Raw genomic sequence first — 14864 nt, forward strand, 5'->3', positions numbered from 1 at the left:
CGTAACATTTTGACTTTATTCTCATAATATTACAACTTTATCCCCACATTTTTATGACTTTATTCTAGTAATTAAATTTTTTTACTTTCTTATTGTGTCTCTAATACTCTGTCATACTTTATAAAGAAAATTGGAACTGGCTAAAATTATTATTTACTGCTCAGAACTTTAATAAAATCATAAACTGACCACAAAACTCTGATCGGTGCATCTCTTCCAGCAAGTATCTGGAAGACTAAGATGTTAGGTTGAAACTGAAAAACATATAAATATCTTTTTGATTTTTTTTCTGCTATACTTGTGCAATGATCTCACTTGTTTTAAACAAAATCTGCTCTTCAATCTAGCAATTGTTGCTGTATTTACAAAACTGCTTCCTTCTAATGGAAACTCATAAAATAAGATACACATCTTGTTCCTCTGCAGGATCATGTTGTGCTTGTTTTAAAGACTATTATGTGTTTCAGGGAAGGAGAAAGGACAGGAGAGAGAAAGGAGTGCTGTTCTGTAACAGATGCTATCAAATCTAATAAAACAATGAAAAAAAAAAGTTGTTCTAAAGGCTGTTTTGCAGATGAGATAACAAAAAACGAAAATAGCAAATAGATAAAAACAAAAAAAAACATCATCAATACATCTTTTCAAACATGAAAATACTAAACATTCCCAGGCTACAAATCATCACTTGCACTCCTCTCATGACAGATTATGTCATTCCTTTTGTGTAACAAGTCGCCTTCGGAGTCACATGTGTCCCTGCGTGCGCTGGTGGCTGTTACAGCGCGCTGCACCGCTGCTGCGTGGGTCACAGCGGGTTGTTTGGGAAAACTGAAACGTGGTGGCCTCGTTCTGCAGCCCGAGATAAAAAAAACCCCCCGACCACCTGGAAAACAGTATGCTGGCAACAACGAGGTAAGCCTTTAAGCCAGAGCCAGAGGACAAACATTACTGCATAATACTAATAATAATAGCCATAATGGTGTACGTAATCATGTTGATAAGCATTTATGAGTTCTTCCCATCTAGGTCAAATATGTGCACAATGAACCTTTATATAATCCCTTGCAATTGTGTTGAGTCATTCCTCGTTTTATTACATTTCGCTTCCAAGAATCCAGACTTTGTGTAATATTAATTAACAGCTTTCTTAAGGACAAAGATGTTGTTTTGCTAATTTTCGGTCTGATGAATGACCAACGGGGATTTTAAAGTCATGTGATGGAGCCATGTCAGTCATTCAGGTATAAAAAAAAGCTCTTAAACTCGGGGGATAAATTAGCGTTGTGTCATAACATGACAACAAATTTAAGTTTATTACACTGGGTTACAAAAAAAAAAGGGTTTTGGAGGGTTTCTCTGTTTTTTTTGACTGAATTAGGACTATTTTGCACCATTGAATCCAAAAAAGACATCAATTTTTCTCAATCAGGTCAGGCTTTTCTTCTCATTTGATTTAGAGAAATCCGATCCTCTGACTAAATCGATGACATTTTTGTGACATTATCATTTCATTTCTGTTAATATTTCTCATCCAAAAAAGGTTTTAGGAAAAAAAAAAAAACGTTTTCTACCAGAGTGTATTAATTAAATGTTACAAACTTTCTGTAAATTGAGTAATAAACACTGATAAGGGTAAGTACATGTAATTTTAACATTACGTCTTCATTGTGTAAAATTCTCCGTCTCTTTTCTGTCCTGATTGAGTCTCTCCTCCTGATCATCACTCATTGATCCCAGATTATCAGGAAACTGATCCATATGTGAGAACATGTCATGCACTTTGATGCTCATGTTGCATTCACAGCTCAGAAAGTTGATCTGGTGGAGCAAAACCGATGTGATTTCTGGATTCAGCACATCAAAATGACCCTAAAACAGTTGAAGAACCCCAGACAGTATTTCAGCTGCTTATCAGTAATATTTTATTGCTAGCAGTCCAACACAAAGAGAAGCAGATCGCAGTTTGAACAGAATAATGCATCTCTCAGGTCTTGTGTCAAAACTTTGCTTAATTTTACGCTTAAGGTGAATTAAATAACATATTTTCACAGTAAAATGCAAAGACTAGACATAAAGATGATAGAAAAAGTTGAAGCTCTTATAAAAGAACTTTGTGCTGCATTGATGCGACCAAGAGAGAAATGAATGGTTGTGTAAAATCCCATCACACATCTTCCTTTTTGTTCGGTTTTTGTCTGCCACCCTGCATGTAATAACACGTCAGTCCGTTTGGCAGTCAGTGAGGTTATACCACAGCTTACTCAACGCACAGCTTATCTTATCTCACCTTGGTTGTAGTTTTGCTCTCTGGGCTCAAGGGGTCCTGAGCCGCCACAGCTGCTGAACCCTGGGTCGACCCCGACGAGCCCTGACCTGGAGCTTGACCCTGGGTGTCCCTCCTCTGAGAGATGGATAGCTTCTTCTTTCGAGGTCGCCCCTTCAGGTTCGGAGCTGAGCGAGAACAGAAAGACAAGATGAGATTTATCTATTTAGGCCGGAAATAAATCACACCACCTAGTGTGATTTTTTTTTTTTTTTTTTTTTTTTTAACCACGGTGCAGCAACACCCCCACTATTGTTTATATGCTGCTGTAAAAAAAAAAAAAAGCAGCTTTTGTGTTTTTTATTGTTAGAGTTAAATGTTTAAGATCATCAAAAACTGTTAATGTGAGACAGAGATAACTCGGGGAAATACAAAATGCTGTTTGCAACTGCGCTCTAAACCTCATAAAAACTTACTCCACTCTCAAGCGCAGCAGTAGTGAGTCTTTTACAACATGTTTTCAGGAAGTTTGGCTGGGTGTCTTCTCTGCAAAAAATATTTCAATTCAGCCAAATAGAGCCTCTGGAGGCCACAACACCACCTCTCGATCAGATTTAAGTCTGAACTTTGACTAGGCCATTCTAAATCACTTTTCAGAGCCATTCAGATGTGGAACTGCTAGTGCACTTGAAATGTAGGTCATGAACTAATGAACTTCGGGAACTTGTGGTTCCATCAATTACAGCACACTGATCAAGTTCTGAAGCAGTGAAACCAGAACCAAACATTAAAAGTTCTTGTTCAAATGGCAGAATATTTCACTTACAACAAGACATTTTTCTCATGTTATAAGTTAATGTATCTGCCTGAGGCCAGCACTTTTTCATCAATATTAAGGAATTATTCACTTAAAACAAGCTTTTATATCTTACTAAAAAGTTACCTTTAAGTCAGTTTGTCTTATTTGAAGTTTATTAAGATATTTCCACTAGAAACTAAAACTACTTGGTAAGATTGTGTGTTTTTGCAGTGTTGAGTTCAAAATTCTTAGAATTGACTTCATAACCATTTTGAAACGGCAAAATATCACATTTGGACATCTTTGGGTATTTTGTTTTGAATTTCTTTAGATTGGGACATCTAAATTTGTTGCTTTTTGAGATTTATTAGCCTATTTCATTTTGTCATACAAGTTCTAGTTAAGTTCGGTGTGGATCTAAAGGACTGGTGGATTAATCATATTTAATAAATGATTTAATCGAGGGGAAAGTTTGCTTTTTGGACAGTGGAAGGATGGTTTCAGGAGCTCTTTTTCTCTTAAAAATAAAAAAACTGCCTTTATTTTTTCTTTTTTTGGCAAGAGAAAAAGTACTAGATAATCTGAAACAATTAAGTGTGACCAAAATACAAGCACAAAATAAACCTCAACACTGTTTTTTTTTTTTGTGGCACTGCTACACAAACAATAAAACAAACAGAACATTTGTCACGAGAAATTCATTTCCTAAAAGCGAAAGTTGACTTTAAGCTGAAAAAAAAGAAGAAGAAACACAAGGCAATGACAGAAACATTTACAACCAGAAAAAGGAATTTCACAGGCCTGCTAGCCTGTAGCTAATTATTTCTAAACTGGATTAGTGCTGAAAGGGCTAACAGGCTGCCAGATCGTTCCAATGTGCTTGTAAACGTGACCCTCAAGTTTAATTTGAGTCAAGAAGAGAAAATGCACTCTTGCTGAAAGTTTTAAAGCATATATACCGAACGAGGGCGTGAAAACAGCCAAGCAGAATAACGCAAATGACAGCCACTGGTTAACCAGCAACCCACAAATGAGAAGACGCATCCAAACAGTTACTATAAACAGGACTGTTTCACGAAGAAGCCAAATTCCTACCACAACATACATAACACGACAAACACTCTGCTTTGTTTCTTTCTTATCATCGCATCATAAAACATCAGCCTGAACTGCAGCACTCTGGAAGCTCTGATGATTGCGGCTCTATATTTGGTTTTTCTCTGATTAGTCTCCCCAACACAGTTAATTAAAAACACATGAACCTGCCTGATAGGAGCTCTTTGTTTGAAAAGCTGGCAGACATAATTGCTCAGTTCACATTACACACACAATAAAGTATTTAAACCCTCCAAGTCCTTTGAACACCCACGTTTATGTCAACCAGCAATTGTAATGTAACTTCTTGGCAGAGCGAGTCGCTCGGATGCAACAACGCCAGCGGAGATAAGCTCCAAGGAGAGAAACAGAAAGAAAAAGAGGCAAACTTCAAATGATCTAAGTTCAGTCACGTATTTCTCTGTGTCAACATTACCCACGTCCCCCCCCCAACCCCTTTTGCCTTTTCTTTTTTGTGCATGCTCAATGACAGCTTTACCCCGTCCAAGGTTGTTCTCTGCCAAAACGGCTCTGATTATTTTAGTCGGAGCGAATTCTCGTCAAGAAAAAAAACAACAAAAAAACGCTTCAAATAGCAGCTGAGCCAAATAAAATGTTAGAGTCATTAGAAGGCTAAAAGGCTCTGGACTCGGTGTTGTTATTATCACAACCGCTAAGGCTGTGGAAAAACAGCGCGGGTAAAATTCCAAGGACATTTGTTGTGCATTTGTCATCTCTCTGGCACTGTGAAAACAAGTTTTCAGCACTGTAATCTTCACTCAGAAAGCACTGGGCGTGTTCCTCCCTCTGCTGCTTTCTCCGCTCGCCGCCACCTTTATTCGGTCAATTATTCATTAGGGCTCACAAATCGCATAAATCAGACTGGTTAATCATTTACTAAGATTTGCTTTTAAGAGACAAGGCACGGCGCAACATGTTGCAGCCTAATTATCCAGCAAATCTCTGTCTCTTAACACAGACAAGAGATAAACTCCTAAAAGATCCGAAAGCTGAAGCACAGCTCATAAACGGAAAAACACATGCAGTCCTTGCAGAAACAAACATTACATGATCGGAATCGCTGGCAGGTTTTGAATAGAGATGTTCATCCGAGTGAGGTCACAGTCTAAGTGCGGGTCTGTTTTTAGTCCAATAACAGCCCTCCGACACCCTACGCTCGCGTTACGTAACCCGTCTGTTTACATTTTTCATCAGGTCAAATACTGCTGTGTAAGAAAATGCAGCAATTACAGCGAAAAAAAAAACAAACAAAAAAACTGCCGCATAACATTTAAAAAGCACAAAGAGTGCCGAGGAAACAGATGAGCTGAATGCCGTCGACTTGGTGATTATTAGAGTGGACTGGGGTCAAACAGGTGTGTGCATGTTGGGTTTTATTTTATAGGAGGTCAAGGGGAGGCGGACTGATTGCGCTTTGGAAAACATGCTGATGTGTTCTCCAAATGTTGCATAAGGCCATCACGCCAGCTCTGTACAATGATTTTATTAAATGGAAACACAGACTTTTTTAGTCTGTAGGAGAACAATACTAACATCACAAGACAATGACTTTACAGTGTCCAGGGAGATGTGGTATTTTTACTACTCTGTGAGCATTAAGTGTTTTTTTAATTTATTTTATTTTCTCCACGTACTATAAAAGAAAAAAAAAGTCAGTTAGGGCTGCAAGATACTTCCCTCGCACATCTAAAAATGTCCCCCAGCAGCGACTTACCAAAAATGGATGCTGACCAAACTTCCACATTCTGTTTTTTGCTTATTGCTCAGTCTGTGGCTTTCTGCATATCTGGGACACTAGCAATGGCTCGGAGACACGCCTTGAAGTGGCCAGAGGGCATCACAAAGCCCCAAAGGCTCGCCACTCATACACAGAAACATGCGCAAGTACAAATAAAAATAACCCATGTACTGACTGGTGTTGCAGCGTCTTGCGAGGGTTCTTCATACCGCTTGGAACATTTTGTCACGACACAACCACCAAGTTCTGTTGCACTTTATTAGGATGTTGTCAGCACCAAAATAAAATCCAGTGAAAACAACAGAGTAATTCAACCTCTTGGAGAACATTAGTGGACAATCATCATCATGAAGACCAAAAAAACACGAAGAACATTGTGGGGAAATGTAAAGAAGCTTTGAGCATCTCATGGAGCAACGCTCATAATACCTAAACTACAGGGCTGGGTAAGGAGAGCACTGATCGGAGAAGCAGCCAAAAGGCCCAGGGTGGAAGAATCGGTCAACGGGACAAACATCGGTCACAACAGCAGCGATAAGACACAGTAGAGTTGATGAGAAGATGCATGGACGATCTGGGAATAAATCATATTGAACACAAATAAAATAATGTGCTAGCACTTAATTCGAAGGGGTGTGCATAACACTGACATAACATCTGTCATGAACATGAAGGAGTTTTTATGAATGTTTATGACCGTTGTCATGAAGTGTCCTTTGCTTAATAATGACACTTTAATGCAAAGTTGACACTTTAACAGACTTTTAATGCGACTTTTAGAGCGAGTGTTACCAATCATTCAGATCGAACCGCATTCATGTGTTTGAACGGTTTCGATCAGAGTCCAGACTTTGCAAGGATCCGCAGCAAAGTCCAAACCGACCGAGCTTTAGGTATGTTGAAAAGATAATGATCAACTGGGCTAGCCTCAAAACACCTGCAGCTCTGCTTGTAAGTGAAAGGTGGTTGAATCCGTTTCCATCCGTCTTAACTAGGCACTGTGTGCTGGACTAGGACAGTAAATCCCAATAAAACACACAAAAGTTTGTGGTTATAGTTTTATAAACAAAAAAGAAAGAAGTCAAAGCAGTATGAGTAGCCTAGCAAGGCGTTGTTTATTGATGAAAAGCGAGCGTGGTTAAACATCGCCAGCAGGGAAAATGTGCCGAACGACGACTCGGTGATGTCAAACACCCTCGGCTCCTCGTGGCTTTGAAACAAGCCTCTGTTCTAATAATTTCAACCCCCCTAGAATCAATTTAATACAGAAGTAGTGCCATTCCGATGATGTCAGTGATAATGGAGAAACTCATTAGAGACAGCTCAGGGACGGTTCTGATAGCTGTCTGCTTCAACAGAGTGGAGCCACAGGGAACCAACAAAATGGGCCTGACTGGGACGCAGCTGGGAATACAGCATCGCAGAAGAGAATCCCACTGATGGATGTCTGAGACGATAAAGCTCAGTAACTCTGTACATGTTTAACTTAATGAAAAGTAAAATCAGCTTCAGAAATCCCCCCACTTCAAGTGAGCACATGATCATGCCGATAGAGGGGCATGTTTTTGCGTTTGCCTGGGAAACTGAAATAATATCTAAAAAAAAAAAAAAAAAAAAAAAAAAAAAAAGGAAAAACCTCAGGGATCTGAAATACTTTGATGTACTTAAGCAGATTAGCACTCGGCTCATCTCTTCATTTTGGCACTTTTGGCATAATAACACTCATGACTAAAATAATAAGTCACGACGAAGGATGTCTCTGCAGCAGGTTCCTGATTTCTCAGCAACATGGATCAAAGGGAAACCGAACCGGTCAGACGACAGCGTCACCGGTTTGGAACAGAAGAAGAAGAAGAAAACAATAACAGCCACAAGAGAAACTTATAGGAATTTCAGAAATGGTGTCATGTTAAACATGTTGCTAAAAGTAACTTTATCTCTACAGGTACAATAAATGCGTTATTGAACTTTTTAATCTTTTTACTGCGGTTATTGGGTCACGATCGTTGCCCAAAAATTTGACCCATGACCGAAAAAGCATAAAAACCTTTTGTCGATTAAGTAATAATAAAACATTACTGTTGTTATTATTAACATTTGTTTTTAATAAGTAAGTTTGACATCAACCTTGGGCCGCAGTTGGAAGTCAGTTTATAGATTTCACCTTTGACCGATTTTAAAGCTTAATACTAAGTTACTGCTGGAAGGCTTCCCGTCTTCGCCACAATGAATGATTCACCACATGCAGCACGCTCCACAGTTTTAAGCACTGGGTAAATATCTGTCCATTGGCTTTGGAGCAAATTCATGTTTTCAATCTGGCAAAGCCGACGGATTTCTAAAATAAAGCTAACAAATAAACTACAGCAAGGTTGAAAGAGAAAACCGGCCCCGAGCATCACAGGTCGGGGCCATTTACACGAGCAACGTACGGGTCGCTCGTGTAAATGATACCACAAGACTCAAGAGGTTTTCCTACATAAATGAAGGATTAATAAAGAAAAAATATATATAAATAAGGTGCTTTTTTTCTACTTTTTACATTTGTCTTTTCTTGCCAACCACATCTGGCGAATTTGTTGCTTCTTGTCTCATCTGACAAAAACAAAGAATTCCTCTCAAAGTACCAACTGGATTTAGGAATCTTAAAATCTTTACATGTATTTAAAAAAAAAAAAAAAAGCTTGAGTCCTGATATTATACCCAGACAACTGATGGGGATGTAGATAACATTTAAAGGTTGCTATGGAGGCTTGGAAACTGTAATAAGGTAAATATCTTCAAGCTGACATTTTAAAATGAACACATATTTGACTTCATTCACTGGAATGTTCTCCTTTCTTACCTATTTTGAAGATTGACAAGAGAAACATACTCTGTAACTTACTTAGTCATGTAAGTTACTTAATTATTATTCATACTTTACCAAATAAAAAAGTGTGAATAACAAATCTATTCCAGTTAAGTTAATTTAGTTGGAATCGTCTGAGGTGCTATAAAAGTGCAGCACCACTTATCTCATAAGAAATACTATCTTAGAAATGCAGTATGAAGAAGAATGTGTTCACCAAATATGTAACACAAAACTTAACCTAAAAAACAACAGCAAGCGAGGCAAGATGACACAAAAGGAGGTCAAAACTCTGAAAAATTTTAATCTTTAGCATCTAACTTTGTACGTTTTGCACATTCAGAGATTTTATCGTTTTTTTGTGTGTCCTAAACAAATCTTTGTGATCTAAAAATGAGATGTGATCGAGACAAGATCTGACGAAAGTAAACATTAAAGCACTTACTCCAATAATCAGCTCCTGCACAGAATATCTACATACTTTAGCTTCTTCGTTCTTATATTGAACCATAAAAAATGCTGTCAAAAAAGTGCTTTGGTAGAAATATTTTAACAAACAATCCCATATCCATATTCAAGTTTTCATTTCCATCTACTGTGAATAAAAAAAAAAAAAGGTGAATGTTGCTTTAAATTGTGAGCTGCATGTTATTATTGGACTGTACCATATTTTCTGTGTTTATAAAAAAAAATAACCGGCTCTTGTAAAAAGTTCTTTCACACCTTCAGGTCATTGAACCCCGTCAAATTTTTTTCTTCATGTGAGAAAAGCAAGTTTTGTTTAATTTTACTATTAGAATCCACAAACTAAAGACTTTGCTTCTTCTTTTTTCTTTCTTTAAATTTTTTATTTTATAAATTTCTATTGTGTTTAGCAACAAAATGAAAGCATTCAGCTTTCAGACTCAGGGGATTTTCTTAAAGCTCAAAGAGAAATTTGCACCTACCAAACAGGAAGTGAGATGGCATCTCTGCACCTGTCTTATGTGTTGACACTGAACTTTTGATGATAAAACACAGGAGAGCGCTGCACTATCAGTGCATCAGTATTTAAAGCCGCAGAAATGAAATTGTCATGGTGACGGTGCCCTGCTGAATCGCTTAGCCCACTAAGTTTCCATTTTAAGCTTTATTTATCTTCTGTTATTCTGTAAAAAACGATAGAAGACTAGTAAAGATTCATAAGACTGAAAATAGACCTCAAGTCCCGTAAAAATGCGCAGAAGTACAACGACAGCGCGAATGTTTATGCAACATGGTACGGGGGCATCGGAGGTGAAGCCGAAATAAATCATGCGTCCAGAAATACTGACAGAAACCGATCAGCCCTGAAGTCCCAGAACTGCTGAGCTCAATAAATGTCACACTTTCTGCAGCTCAGTTGTTTTAAATAATGAAACAACAGATCTGACTTGTCAGATGTGAAGCAACATCCAGCCAAAGTGTGACTGCCTGACGGACTGATTGACTGAAAGCCCCAGGAGCAACTGTCACATCTCTGATTTCATTAGGCAAAAATTCCCACCCGAGCTTTTAATCCTGCATCTCCAACGTCAGCTTCCCCTCCGCGTAACGAGGTCCAAGTTCAAACATGAAGGTGAAGGAGGAATGAGCGAGGCATGACTCTGGAAAAGCAGCGGTTCGTGAAAAACATGTTTTGACATATTTTGTTGTCTCACTTGGCTGCAAATCCACCAAAGGCCTCACTCCCACTCAGCAATTAGAAGCGATGCTCACAGCCAAAGGTATCAGTCGTGTTGCAACACTTAGCCTTGTTTGAACGGCACACTGTGTCCCTCAGGAGGGAGAGACAATAATCTCAAGTATGTTGCTGTTTGGGAGTCAACGTCATGCATTGTGTGTAAATGAAATGACACCAGATAATAAGTATTTTATGTGAAATGCGAGCAGGTAAGGTCAGCAGAATAAAAACCAAAAACAGGGTGATACTAAGAGCGCTAACTACTATTAGCAATAAATGCTAACTGCAATATATTTTAATGCTGGAAGCCTGTTTAGTGTTTTAGTAATGCTAGTTGCGCTAATGTAGATCGTAATCTACAATAACTCTTTATTTAAATGACTTGTTGCTGCAGCATTTAATTTCCCTTTGGGATCAATAAAGTCTTTTGAATTTGGCTTTAATTGAATTTGAATCACTGACGCAAGACGCTCAAGCCAAAAGACTCGCATACAACCAGTTATACTATGTTGAAATTTAAAGTATGATCAAGCCTGTTAAAATTTCAAACATGTAATCCGTTTGTCTTTGTTTTTAAATAACATTAAAACCCAGTTTTACAGCCGTCCGTATCTCCCCGATTTAGTTTCCAGAGGGAAATGAGTATTGGGTCAAATCGGCTAAATGATCATAAATGGGCCATAAAGCTTATAGGTGCATTTCTGCTGATTACACAAATACGACCATTGAAACCGCCGTCGCGTCACCATGCGAGTGAGTCAAACAGGACAGGGATATTAAAAACAGACATTCTGCTTTAATTAAAGCGAATTCTGCCAACAGGAAACTCCCTAATGAGTCAGACGGGGAAGAACGGCGAGAACATAAAGGATGTTTAAGTAAAGTAAAAACATCCTGCAGCCACTGTCCCCTCAGGAGAAATGCGTCAGTGTGCGCATCTGTGCAAGCGAGCAGGAATCCTAGCCCTGAGTCGCCCCGCCTCGCCCCTACCTGGAGGAAACATTTGTAAATGAAACTGTATCTGTGAATACGGGTGACTGTAACACAAGGAAAAGTCGCGCAGCTCTCACAAAGCGGTACAAGGTTACAACTCTGGAAATTTACAGCGGGTCATAAAACATAAAGCGCATCTGGAGACAATGCCTGACCCCGTCACGCCGGGATCACGACGAAATAACACTCAACATGATGAACCAAACGTGATTGCGTAAAATAATCGCACCTGCCAGGCGCAAACAAAAGAACCGATAAATAATAAATAATACGTCACCAATCGTGATACCAAACACCGCATGAAGCAGCTCCTGAGGCACAGGCTTTAATCTGCAGAGCAGCGGAGCATTAAATGTGTGATCAGTGGAGTGATATTACACTTTGGTGGAACATTTTAACTCAACTGGAGGCACAACGAAGTGACAAGAAGAGCTTCACAGCGGAAAGGCAACAATACCAGAGAGAAAATATTAAAGAATTTAAAAAAAAGGAGAGAGAAAGAAATGACTTATTTCTCAGGCAGCCATGACAGGCATGTGTTCACTTCACATAAAAAAAATATAAAATAAAAAAATAAAGCCAAGAGGTTGAAGGGACTTCAAGTGTTTCAGCTCGGGGATTGCGCGGATCTGGCCGCAGTTTCAGCACACCGTTCTTCCGAGAAGCTCGTCTAATAAGTGACATCTACGTCTTTCCTGAACAAACACACAATGCTCTCCGTTCAGTTCAGAAGATGTTTTTTTTCTTCTGATCTTAAACACTTTCACATCAAATGAAAATCAAATGTGAAAATCATTTCTTTAACCCTGGTAATGGATCGGGACACATCAGAGATGATTTTACACAAAGAATAAGATTCCACTTAGTATTCAAATCTGCGGCGCTTCAGCCTCTTTCAAACGTGTCCTTCAACGCGCCATCTTTTCAAAAAATTAGATGAAAGTCAGGAGATCACAAAAACGTTCATTCATCAGTCAATCACAGCTATCTTTAATTATTAACACGCAATCTAAGCAACATTAAAAGGGAGATTTGATTCATTTTTATTGATTTTACTGCCAAGATAAGAGTCGGGGCCAAAAACTATGTAATAATTATGTTTATTTATCTGTTTGCAAGACTGAGAAGTTTAAATTTATGAAACGCGGTGATGGCAAATGAAAAAAGCAGTGTTTTTTTTCTACACACATCTGCAAAACATAACAAAATGAAGGCACTATCCCTCCATGTCAACAATCCAGGTCTAGATGTCTGGTTTAAAACATTTCCACCATGCTGCTGCTGCTGGTGCTGCACTTGTGAGGCAGTATTATTTAAAAACTACAATCGCCAGGCTACGAACTTTTAAGCAGATGACTGCAGGCTAGCTACCAGAGCAGATAGCCTTACTAATTGACTAGCTAATGAATTTATTACTCCATAAAGAGTAGAACCAAAAAAATATACAATATTCTGTGCAATAAGCTGTTGCTAAATTCACCTGGTGTTCATTCTGGTTTTCTATGCTAATGTTAAAAAAATCTGAATAACAACAAGCTAATGTTACAGTGACATTATTATAACAATTATGACAATATAACTCAACTGCAGTAAGCGAATGTAAACGAATGATTGCATTCATGGGTATCAAGTAGGCCAGTGTTTCTCAACCTTTTTTGGGCCAGCGCCCCCCTAGCCTTTATCCAGGTCCCTCACTGCCCCCCACCAAAGAATTTGTAGGCTACTTTGCACTGACCATTATTTTATTATTAATATTACTATCACTGTTGTAAATGTTTTGATTTTTATGCTTGTTTCTGTATTTACCATCAGAAATAATTTCCCAGAGAACAAAAAAGTCATGGGAATAGAAATTATTTTCACAGGTGTCTACGAAAAATGCAATGAACATTCAACTTAAAATTGGTAGGCCTAACAGCAGCCAATCAGAGTGGAAAAAATATTCTTATTTTGTGCCATTTTCTAGTTGTTAAATCTTGCACAAAATGAGCAGATAAAAGATGAACAACATGCCAGTTTAAACTTTGAACTATTTGCAAAACGACTGAGCTCTGCAACATTAAAACATGGATAGAACTGTAACTACATTAATCATAACTCTTCTTCTCTTCAGTGTTTCTGTCGGTTTCTGGTGGTGCAGCTCTGTGCTGCCTTCAGGAGAATGGGACATCAGAGCATCATCCATAAAACTTCACCCACATGGCATTTATTGTACAAACCAGAGCTTTCAGTGGAAAAACAAAAGTTCCAGATCCTTTTAATGCCATACAAATATGAGACAGAAACATGGATTATATCTTTATATAGACCTATTGATTTATAGATTAATAGTTTTACTGGACAGAAATTACAAAAAAAAAAAAATCTGGTTCTTAATAAAATCCTAATGAGTCAAATTGAAAGTGTCATGGAGTCATCAGCCTCATAACATTAACACTGACATGAAAAATAATATTGAAGAAATAAATATATCAAATCTAATTAAAAACATAAATAAGTGATCAGTTCTTTACTGTTATGGTCTGTAAGATATATTTATTCTCAGTACTAGACGTGGTCTCAACAAACCCATGGCATTTCAACAATATTATTTTACCTTTTATCTGGAAATAGTGTGTTTATTCTTGCCATACAGTCCTCTGTATTAATTATTGCTCGAAAGGTCTTGCCATACCAGTTTATTCCTCTGTATTTACTTTAGTTTCTTAGTTCATTCTTGCATTTTGTTCTTCATTCATTTCTATTTAGTTTAATTTTATTAGTATTATCATCTCTTGGTTTATTGTTATGTCCATTTTAGTTTCTGTCCTGTTACTACATTTATTTGATCGTTTATTGACGCTCACCACCAGTAATCTTCACTCATTACCTGCTGCGCTGCCTAATTGTCATGTGTTTCACATCATGTGTTGATTTTTCACTGTTCAGCGTCGGATTCTCTGTTTTTATGCCATAATTCAAATCTAGTTCATCGCTCCGTTTTATGTCCCGCTTCTCCTGTTTCAGAGTTTTGCGTCATGTGAGGGTCTTTTTTTTTTTAACCCTCTAAGGTGCAGGGCGGTTGGGATGCGTATCGATGGGGAAAAGGCAGACTGTCATAAACCTTTTAAAACAACGGAAACAATTTCTGCATTCTAATTATTGAATTTTAAAAGTGCTGTGGTACCGTTGTTCTATCACACCCGTTGCATACCGGACCACTTACAGCACCGGTGTTAACGCTATAAAATGAACGCTCTCTATCGTGGTATCACCCATGGCGGGATTTCTTTATTTAAATTAGCCCACGTTCATTTTTCAGAGTGATACAAAGTGAAGGTATCGTGATTTTAGTAATTACATATTCATAAGAGCGATTTTCTGTTGTCCTTCCATGGAAGCGTACAACTTTCAAACGGAAAT

General features: G+C 38.1%; 1 protein-coding gene across 1 annotated transcript in view; it reads right to left on the bottom strand.

Annotated features, from left to right (window-relative positions):
- The window catches only part of arid5b (AT-rich interaction domain 5B), a 107947-nt gene that overhangs the window by 30268 nt on the left and 62815 nt on the right, over positions 1–14864 (bottom strand). Inside the window, exon 5 of the mRNA XM_008429163.2 lies at positions 2288–2451. Coding sequence (XP_008427385.1) covers positions 2288–2451 — 164 coding nt within the window. The remainder of the gene's footprint in view (positions 1–2287; positions 2452–14864) is intronic.

The sequence above is a fragment of the Poecilia reticulata genome, linkage group LG15, assembly GCF_000633615.1.
Source record: "Poecilia reticulata strain Guanapo linkage group LG15, Guppy_female_1.0+MT, whole genome shotgun sequence".
NCBI lineage: Eukaryota > Metazoa > Chordata > Actinopteri > Cyprinodontiformes > Poeciliidae > Poecilia > Poecilia reticulata.